The sequence below is a fragment of the Pelodiscus sinensis genome, chromosome 26, assembly GCF_052426305.1.
Source record: "Pelodiscus sinensis isolate ZL-2025 chromosome 26, ASM5242630v1, whole genome shotgun sequence".
NCBI lineage: Eukaryota > Metazoa > Chordata > Testudines > Trionychidae > Pelodiscus > Pelodiscus sinensis.
Genome location: NC_143077.1, coordinates 13,371,086 through 13,381,599, shown reverse-complemented (window position 1 = coordinate 13,381,599; position 10,514 = coordinate 13,371,086). Strand labels below are relative to the sequence as shown.

Below are 10,514 nucleotides of genomic sequence, written 5' to 3'. Positions count from 1 at the left end.
GCGTCCGGATGGCCGGGAGCCGGAGGGGGGGGGGGGGGCAAGTTCAGCCCCAAACTTTGCAGAAGTTGGGGGGGGGGGAGACACTCCTTAGTAGGGGCACGAATTCAAGCACCGCCTGCCCCCCCCCCCGACAGCGCCTGGGGGGGGGGGTGCGCCCCGCGATCCCCGGCCCCTTTGTGCATTGCACAAGCCACACCGGGGGGGGTCCCCTCCCCCTGCCTGCGCCGCCCCCCGCCCGGGCTGGCCGGGACTACAATCCCCAGCATGCCCCGCCGGAGCGCTCCCTGGGGTTCCGGCTGCTGACAGGCGAAGGTAAGCAGAGCTCGCAGGCAGGCGGCAGCCGCAGCACCAGCCCCCAGAGCTAGGGAGAGGCAGAGGGAGCGCGCCCGCCCGCAGCCCAGCAGGCTCGGCCGAGCCCGGCAGCAGCGCCCGCCCGGCAGCGCGCAGCAGAAGGCGAGAGCGGAGAGAGAAAGGGGGGGGCGGAGGAGGAGGGGGAGGAGGAAGGGGGGGGGGGGGTTTGCAAGCAGCCGCGGCAGCACAAGCCCGGGCTCTGGGTTGTGTCTTCATTTCCTTTTCCCACCCAGCCCCGAGCGCCGCGGCGGAGGGTGGCGAGCCCGAGCCGAGCCGGGGAGCGCGGTGCAGCCAGGCTCGCCGAGCCCCCCCTTCCCCTCTCCGGCTGGCTCTTCTTTTGTGTGTTTCCAAGGCGGGGAGGCGGGAGCACAGGGGGGGTGGGGGGGGGGTCGCGTCCAGCAGAGTTGCTCGAGGAGCATGTGAGCAGAGGCGGTGAACATGCTGTCGTTGAAGGTGGCCGGTGGTCCGGAGGGCTCCATGAATCTCGCTGGCAGCAAAGACTCAGCCCCCGTGGAAGAGAAAAACCTCCCCAAACGGGCAGCTCCGGAAGGGCTGGGTGCCCAGCAGCCGGCTGGTGAGTACCAGGCTTTCATTTGCCTTGCCCCCCCCCTCCCTCGGGGACCCCCCCACGCGCGCCCGGCTCCTGGGGGCCAGGGGATTTTCCCCCAGTGGATCTCCCTCCCCCCCCTGTAATGAGCTAATCGAGCAACTTGCTGCAGAGTGCTTGGGCAGCAAACTCTGTGGGGAGGGGGGTTAAAGGGCAGCATGCAGTCCAGATGAAACAGCCTTTGTCTCTGTGTAGCGGGCTTGGCAGCACTTGAGGCCAACTGGGTTGTATTTCTCTTATTTCCTGTCCGCCCTCCCCGAAGCCCACACCTCTCCAGTTACTGCCTTGCAATATGCTGCGAATCCGCCACCTCTCCATCGCTCCGTGTCTGGCTTTCTACCTCCCCCCCCCCCTTCAAAAAAAAAAATCCCGACCGAAAATCGCTTTAGGTGTAAACACTAATCTCGCCTTGCACATGCAGATGGGGGCGATGCAGGCAGGGGCTGTGCATTTGAGAAGCCCAAGAGTAAGAGGATATGTTTACTAAGTGGCGGGGGTGGGTGGGTGGGGAGCTGCTTTGAAAAGGAAGGGTGGGTGGCTGGGGGGGGTTGGAATGGAAGATCAAGCCAACAGTCCTTTATTATTTCAGCATGTGGGTTTGGTTCTCGGCAAAAGCGTAGGGGTGTTGGGGACAGACGCCTCCTGGCTCTCGCTCATCCCCCCCCCCCCCCTCCACCCTTTGGCAGGGCGAAGTTGCATCCTCTGGGAGAGTTGTTCCCAAATTGCTGGAGTTTTAATTGCAGTTCAAGGAGCAAAAACCGCAGAAATGTTTGGCAAGGGGATATGAAGGCAGTGGGGGGTGGGAGGGGAGGTAAAGACTGGGGTGGGGAGACATTGTCTGGCAAGCAGAGTTGTGTGTGTCCGTGCCGGGCGGGGGGGTGGGGGTTGAGCGAGCGTTACCTGTGGAACAAAGTCGCCTACTTCTTTAAATAAATAAATAAGCCTGGAATCTATGCATTTCCTTCTGGAGGGATCTGATTTCACAGGGTTCCTCTGCCTGCCTCCCCCTGCATGTGGGATTGCTGAGTGACAGCTGTCAGGCTGGCTTCTGTCCACTAGAAGGCAGGCAGCAGTTATAATCAAGGATGTCAACAAAATTTGTGGTGATATGTCTTTTCTCGCATGTGCGCTTGGATCTGTGTTACATCAACCCAGCCCTTCCTGCCTGTGTCTCCCCCCTGCCAGCTCCCAAGAGGTGGGGGCTGCAGGCAGCAGCAGGCCAGATTTTTGGTTAGTGTGGTGTATATGTGGGGGAGTTTTCTTTATGGTCCAAAGGGCCTTTACTTGGTTGTTCTGTCCAGGGGGGAATGTTGTGCAATGGAGGATGCGTTGGAAACCCTGCTGTTACCTTACATTCTGCAGATCTAGTTCTTAGGGGGCCATTTTTTGGGAAGAGTATTTTCTTGTTGGGAGTTTTTATTTTTAAAATCCCCTTGGTGCTAAGGAACTGCACTCCCTGCTTGCGAATAATGCACTGGAATTCTTCTCTCAGACCCTGGCGCTGGGTTGCTGGAGTAACTCCATTGAGAGGCACTAGTGGGAGACCAAAGCCACCCCCCTGGGTGCTTAGTTGGAAAACACGGAGATTCTTAGACATCCAGAAAACCAAACTGGCCGAACAGCCAGGCTGCGGAGACTCGGAACACTTGGCAGGTTCTGGTTTCTCCCCATGCAAGACCAGGTGGCCTGTGTGTTGGGAACTTGGCATGTGGCTTTGGAGTGGCGCTCAAAGCCATATTCTGAGCTCAGTTTCACTGGTGCAAACCCAGCAGTCAGTGGCGTGACTCCAGATTGACACCCGCGCGACAAAGAGCCCAAGCGAGCCCTCAGGACGTTGGCCCTGATTCAGCAAAGCGCGTGAGCAGGGTGAAGTCCTATGGAATTCAGGGCTGTGGCTTCAGAGCTTTGTTGAATCGGGGCGTGATGACTCACTGGGTGTCCCCTTGCAGTGATGGCCTTGTTGGTTTGTGGCATCTGGAAGGCAGGGGGCCAAATGCCGATCTGTGTGCCTGTGAACCCGAACGGGCCAAATCATGCCTGGGGCAACTCTGCTGCAGTCTGCTGTCTCTGGTGCAGTTACGAGGGGGGTTATTTTAGCCCACTGGCCCTCACTCATGCTGGTTTTGCCCGGAAGGGCCCCGTTCCCCTCCTCCTGTCGACTAACACACATGAGGAATAGTCCAGTTCTGTTGCTTTCAATGGCACCGGTATTGCTCAGCGCAGGATTGGCTCCGTTGCCTTGCAGGGGAAGTATCCACCGAACGGTGGGGCTGGGGGTGGGCAAGAACATGATCCAGCATTGGGAGCTGGAGGCTGGTGAAGGAGAGGAGACGGAAGGTTATCGGAGGCCTGAAGGGGCTGACTGGACAGAGTGCCTGCCCTGGCCTCCTTAGAAGAGGCAGCAGAGACCCGGGGCAGTCTATTTCTGCTGAGATCCCGAGGAAAGCTCTGGGAGAATTGTAGGCTTCTATAAATAGCGTGTGTCAGCCAAGTGGAAACAGGGCCTTGAAATGCTCCTGCTATTCTCCTGAGTGCTGGAAACCAGCTCTCAGTAAACAGGGCCATGGTGGGGAGGGCCCTTTCCTACCCTCTGGGCTTGTAATGGGGCTGGTTGGGGGATTTTTGCCTGGAAATGGAGCCTAGCACCCCATGGAGAAGCAGCTCTGGGTGCCAGTCTGTGGCTCTGTCTGACTGGATGTGCCGTGAGTCCTTTGCATTGGAGCTCTGTCCCCTTGCCTGTGGTGCACAGGCTGGTACCTGCTGGGCTGAGCTTTCCAGAAGTGATTAGTGATATTTGGGTGCCCAACTTGAGACCCCTTAAAGGCCTGGTCTTTCAGGAAGTGCGGAGACTCTGCCCCGGCCCCTTTATAAGGTGGATTTGGTCAGGCACCCAAAATCCCAAGTCGTGCCCCTCTGTCTGAGCGCTTGGGATCAAGGTATCCATCCTGGACTCACTCGATCCGTGGGGGCGCTGCTTGGAAGGCAGAGTGGGGTCTCGTCTTCTCCTCCCCGGCGCCACCGTTGCTTTGGAGTTATTCCTGACGCTACACCTGGTGTGAGCGAGGAGCGGCTGGCAATGCAGGAGGCCATTGTGCAGCGTGTGGGGAGCAGACCGTGGCTTTGGCCAGGTCCATGGAACGGTCCGGTGAAACGTAGCCAGGTGTTGTACAGCCGTGGGGGATGAAAGCCTGCAGGAGAGGCTGTTACGTTTCCAACCCCGCTGGTAACCCGGATGTTTGTGGGGAGTGGGAATATATCGTCAGCTGTTGGCTCTGCCTTTCCCCTCCACTTCTGTGGCAGGGGGACACACGATGGGCACGCAAGATCCGCGCCTTTCCGTGGGCTTGGGGCTGACCGGGAAAGCCTTTGCTTTGGACCTTGTGTGTTCTCTTCCCTGCGGAGGAGAATGAAAAGTGTGTTGCCCTGCGGCCTGGACACATCCCTTTCCACACGTGTACTCACTGCCACAATGTGTTGCCCCGCTTCTCCGCTGCCTGTTGCACAAGTGTGCATGGCAGTGCCTGCCGTGACGCCACCTCTCTGTTGCACACCTGTTCTGTTGCCTTGCGCAGCTGCCCAGGACACCTTGGCTCTCTTCCATAAATAGGTGACTGTTTTGCTCACGGGGGCGTCTGTGCACTCCTGTGGCGATGCCCTGCCCACCGTGACACGTTTCTGGGCTGGCGTGTGCGCGTGAACCCTTTGCACTGGACCCTGTGGCTCCTGAGCTTAGTGCACTGGAGTGTATTACTCACGGTGAAATAACTGGTGTGTCCCCCCTGTGCATCGCAGGGCCAGCCATAATGCCTCCTTGCATGCACTGGTGCATTGCATGGACCAGCAGGACACCTTTGCTGCCTTGCATGCTTGTCTTGGAGTGCAGCACTAGTGCGGTGCCTTCCTGCATGCTCATGCTCGTGCATTGCACTAACTGTTGCCAGCTCTCTTTGGTCCCTTGTGTGCGCACACTGGTGCATTGTATTGCCCATCCTTTCACCTTTGCTTAGGCCTGCGGATAAATATTTTGTTTCCAGAGCAAGCCATAGCGTTAGTGTAATTTTCTTTAGCTAACCCACAGGGAACCCCAGGTACTCCCCGAGGTGCCTGCTGTGAGTTTTTAGTGGGGTGCCTGGGATGGAAGGGATCAGAAACCCACTTGGGATTAAGTGGGGTTGAAAAGAGAAACAGCCGGTAGTTTCCTGGGCTGTTGAGGGCCCAGAGTTGCTGGCTGGGCGGGGATGGTGTCCCTTAGCCTCTGCTTGTCAGAAGCTAGGAACGGGCCACAGGGAGGTTTCGCTTGATGATTCCTTGTTCTGTTCGTTCCCTCTGGGGCACCTGGCATTGGCCGCTGCCGGAAGGCAGGATGCTGGCTGGCTGGACCTTTGGGCTGACCCGGTTCTTGTGCTGTCAGGGGGTTGCCTGTGCTTGCAGCGTGAGACGGTGTGTGGGGGACAAGGGGCACTGCGTGTGAGGAAAGCGTCCGGTTTCCAGCCTGGCGGGGCTCATCCATTTGGGCTGGGGGCTTGCCCCGCTGGGCTAGGCCTCAGCAAAGCACGAAGAGACCTGGTGGCGAGGGGGGCTGAGTGCCGGTTCCTGTCTGCGGCTTGACTGCTGGGGCGACGGTTCCCGCGGAGGGGCTGGCACCAGTCGCCGTTTCCATTGCAGGGTGTGAGGGGTGACAGCCCAAATCGCCCTCCAACAGGAGCGGAAGTGCCGCCACGCAGGGCGGGGTGTCAGTGGCGAAACAGCCTCTCCACCTTGCCGAGCACCGAGACTTGCATTTCAGGCGGATGTTTTCCTGGCCTGGGAAGACTGCTAGGCCCTCAGCACCCTCGGGGCCTGGGGAGACCACTCAGAGGGTCCAATTAACTAACCGAGCCCCCTGGCCCAGGGGAAGCAGGGTGCAGGGGGACGTTGGGTGGAGCAGGTTTCCAAACAATGGGTTGCCCGTTGGGGCTAGTTACTTGCCTGGGCAGGAGGGCTGCCCCAGGGGAGCATCTGTTCGAGCTTGCAGGATGCATGCGCGCCGGCAGGGCCCAGCCGGAGACAGACACGTGGTGTATGGGAAGGCTGCGTGTCCCCCTCCATCCGGGGGCAAGCTGCCAGGGAGAAGAATTGCCTTGGTCTAAGGGAGGGGTGGAGGCCTAGCAGCCGGGGAGACCCACGCCTTCCCCCAAAACACTCTGAGTACCGCCATTCTGGTCTCGGCTCTGGGAGTGGGATCGAGTGGCTGATTTCAGCCTGTGGTCTCCAGCCCGGCTGGTCAGCGGCTCATGTTGGGGGGAGAGGGATGAGGCGAGACCCGAGGCTTAAGGGCTTTGCTCTGATGAGTGGGACAAAGGTGAGCGCGTCTCTGAGCTGCAAAGTAACGGGGCGGGGGAGACGGCAGCCTGGTACCCAGGCCAGGGGAGGCTGCTAGGGGGCAGCTGTTCTGAGTCCAGGGCTAACCCAGAGGGGCAGCACCGTGAGGTGGTGGTATGTGACCTGGAGGCTGGGTGCACAGTGCAGAGATGTTAGTGAGAAGGGGCAGCAGCTGCTGGCCCTGCCAAGGAGGAGAGGAGAGGAGAGGAGGACCAGCCCCACTGTAGGGAGGGGGTGGAAGCGATGCAGCGGAGCATGCTAGCCAGCAAGCAGGGGATTTGGTCATGTGCATGGGAGACGCAGATTTTCATACATGTGACAAGTCTGGGTTGGGCGCAGAAGAGGCTGCAATGGAGCGATGCGGGATGGGCCCACTGAGGCACGTACTTGGAGACGGAGGGGCTGCTGGGGAGCCACAGCTGGGAGGAGATGATGGGGAGGGGAGCCAAGGCCAGGATGGGGAAGGCACAAGTGTGCAAAAGCAGGACAAAACACTCCCTTGTTAGGGACAGAGCGAGACTCCGCCCAGCACACACCTGGGAGCGGAGAGGTGGGCAAGACCCAGTGATGTCTAGCAGCCATGAGCAGGGAGGCCAAGCCACCACTCCACATGCTGCCGCGGGGAGACGTGGGGAACGCTGATGCAACCTCAAATGGCAAGAGAAGGGGAGACTGGGGAAAATTAAATGTGGTCCTGGCCTTCTAAACGCACGCTGCCGCGTCCCCAGCATTCGCTGGCTGGGAACTTCTGCCCTCCCGTGGCAAAGAGAGGGGTGCGCTTCAGGTCCCAATCCTCCAAAGACTTGTGCATGCACTTAATGTCTGTGGTTCTGCCCAAGCGAAGCCTGTATGTCAGTCTGTGAAAACTCAGGGCCTAAATAGCGAGAGGTTAATAGAACCTGGGAGCAATAAAGATCAAATCTCCTCATGCCATAAATCCAGGTGGCTCCTCTGGAAATCGTCGATTGACACCAGCTGGCCCCCAGGAATGTACCAAGACCAAAATGTGATGGTTTTGCTCGGGATGGAATGGGACAAGGGGCGCGCCTCAGGGAGCACGGTGGATGAGCTGTAATGTACCTGGAGTTTTGTCAAGTCTTTGTTAGGGTCTTGCCAAATCTCATGTGTAGAGTTAAATCATCTTGGCTTGGATTGAGCATTGGTGGGGACTGGAAAGTGGCTGAAGACTTGTGGTTAGAGCCCTGCACAGATACAAAATTTGTATTGGCAAAAATGAGCCATGGATATCTGCATCCACACCTGGGCACGCGGGTACCAGTGGATATAAGGTGGATATCTGCATCCACACCTGGGCACGCGGGTACCCGTGGATATAAGGTGGATATCTGCATCCACACTTTGGCACGCGGGTACCCGTAGATATAAGGTGGATATGTGCATCCACACCTGGGCACGCGGGTACCCGTGGATATAAGGTGGATATATGCATCCACACCTGGGCACGCGGGTACCCGTAGATATAAGGTGGATATCTGCATCCACACCTGGGCACGCGGGTACTCGTGGATATAAAGTGGATATTTGCATCCACACCTGGGCCCGCGGGTACCTGTGGATATAAAGCGGATATCTGCATCCACACCTGGGTACGCGGGTACCCGTGGATATAAAGCGGATATCTGCATCCACACCTGGGCACGCGGGTACCCGTAGATATAAGGTGGATATGTGCATCCACACCTGGGCCCGCGGGTACCCGTGGATATAAAGCGGATATTTGCATCCACACCTGGGCACGCGGGTACCCGTGGATATAAAGCGGATATCTGCATCCACACCTGGGCACGCGGGTACCCGTAGATATAAGGTGGATATGTGCATCCACACCTGGGCCCGCGGGTACCCGTGGATATAAAGCGGATATTTGCATCCACACCTGGGTACGCGGGTACCCGTGGATACAAGGCGGATATTTGTATCCACACCTGGGCACGCGGGTACCCGTAGATATAAAGCGGATATCTGCATCCACACCTACGCATGTGGGTACCGGTGGATATAAAGTGGTTACCTGTGGATTTGCAGAGTCTGATTGTGGTCAGGTGGGGATGATAAATGTCAGTGCCTGGTCCCTTGTTGGGGCTGCTTTAGAACTAGTCCTGATGGTCCAGAAGATATGAAATGGGAATGCAAAGATGGACGGGGAAATAACCCCAAAGGTTCTCGAGAGACCAGAAAATAATGAACAAAGATTTGGATCTGGGGAAGGATGTTCAATTTGGATGGAACTTTGCTGCCAAAATAAAATTTTCATCCAAAATTGCAAGAGGGGAGGCACGTTTCGGGTAAGTTATCTCACTGGTTTGTTCCTTGTTTGCATGTGTGGCTGGTAGCAACTTGGGGGAAAACGAGCGGAACCAGATCTTGGATGACGGGGGAGAAATCTGGGCAGGCGTAATGGTCAGGACATACCTAAATGTGGCCACAGGGCAGCAGGTTGAGCAGGGAGGGCTTTGCATGCTTGCAATGCCAGGTGGAAACAAACAAGCTGGGGCAGCATTGGGCCTGGTACAGCGGAGCTCATGTCCACCCTCCTCTCCTCTCTCCCTGCTTTGTGTGGTGAGGACTGGGCTGTACTGACCGTCAGGGCCTGTTGGAAGGACCAGCAGGGAGATTGGCTAGGATCTGGGGGAGAGTTGGAGGGATTTCCCCTGGGGAACCCTTCTCTTGCCTACCAATCCACCAGCCCCTTGGCGCCTCTGTAACTCTTCCTGCAGCTCCTGGCATCTTGGCTGCATTTTATAAGTGGTGGTAAATCAATAGGCAGTCGGATTGTCCCAGCACCAGCGCCCCGGGGATGACGTGTTCAGCTCTGGGCATCTCGTAACCCAGGGAGAACCTGGCACGTTTGGGACGGGTCGAGAGAAAAGCAGCAAAACTGAGCCGGGCCGGAAAGGTCAGCTGATAGGAGGGTCAATAAGTAGAGCTTGGCTAAGGGATGGAGCGAAGGGGATGAGGCGTATGCTGAGGCTGCGTGGCACGGGGAGAGTAAGGGAGGAGGAGAGAAAGCTTTGATTGAATGTCAGGGAAGGGAGCTTTGGCCGGCAGAGCTCGGGGAGTGTGGGGTCAGGTCTCGGCAGGAGTGGGAGCTTTCTGGCTCCGACCCCTTACAACGGGCACAGCACTAGAACAGTCCAGGTATGGCGGACTCTGAGCCTGCTTTGGCCAGGGATGGGGAGCAGGGCACTTTTAGGGCCCCATTCAGTATAATCCCTAAGTGCTGCCAATCTTCGGTGTATTTATCCTCACGCACCCTGGGGGCTGAGCCGCCCTGTCCCCAGTGTTCCCCGTGAGCTTGTGCGGCTGCTCAGGAGAAACTCAAATGCTGCCTGATTAGCAGAACGCCCAGAGCTAAGTTTTGTGTTTCTGTTGGTGGTGCACATATGCCTTGGTGCACATAACAAAATGCATCCTGCACATGAATGGAAATGATAAGAGGGAATATTGGCCAGTACCCTGTTGTGCAGAGGGGGAACCGAGGCCTGAAAAGTGGCTGTGTCCGAGCAGGGAATTAACGCAGGCCTCCTAAGGTCCAGCTCGCAGCCTAGCTTACTGGGCCATCCTTCCTTGCACCAGTTCTAATTGCTGGGGTTCCCAAGCATGTTGGGCTTGCTGCAGAAAGAGGGAGGCCCCAGGGAATTCCCCATGACAGGGGAGGCTCCCGGTTCTGCAGCTGGTGGTGGGGAGTTGGGTGCACACTGTAATATAGCGCTGGCCCAGGTTGGGCTCATCTCCCGGAGATGCCAGGGAAGGGGGAGAATGGAGATGGAAGCTCCCGGCCAAGAGGAGAGGAAGGGGAGGGGTCCCCTCTCTGGGGGAGTCCCTGGAGAGTGCAGACAAAAGAAGCAGCATGGCTGGGATGGGCCTGCCATGCCCCTTTGCTGGTGGGGAAGGGAGTCACGGGTTGGCAACAAGGAAGCGCCCACGTCCGCCCACCTGTGCCCGCTCAGCTGGGGGTTGCAGCGAACCCGCTTGGGGAGGGCGGGTGACTGACTCGAGGCCGAAGGCGGGTGCCAACGGTCTAGGCTGAGCCGGTCCGAGGCCCTCCGGTGATGGGCACGTGTCTGCAGGGCTCCCGGGCATGCCGCTGGGTACCCTGTGGCTGGTGCTGGCGTGGGCGTGGGATGAAATGGAGGGGCCGAGCCCTGTGTGATGGAGTGGGGGGTGGCTGCCC

The 10,514-nt window shown here is 58.2% G+C and overlaps 1 protein-coding gene across 5 annotated transcripts in view; it reads left to right on the top strand.

The window, feature by feature from the left end:
* Window positions 1-222: 222 nt before the first annotated feature.
* The window catches only part of AHDC1 (AT-hook DNA binding motif containing 1), a 117,298-nt gene continuing 107,006 nt past the window's right edge, over window positions 223-10,514 (top strand). The window contains exons 1-2 of one of the 5 annotated variants that reach the window (XM_089773480.1): window positions 223-312; window positions 805-925. Coding sequence is in view for 4 of the 5 variants with exons in the window: in XM_075908817.2 (XP_075764932.2) it covers window positions 790-925 (136 nt within the window). In the remaining variant the exon portion in view is untranslated. The other 4 variants (XM_075908816.2, XM_075908815.2, XM_075908817.2 and 1 more) reach the window with 4 other exon arrangements.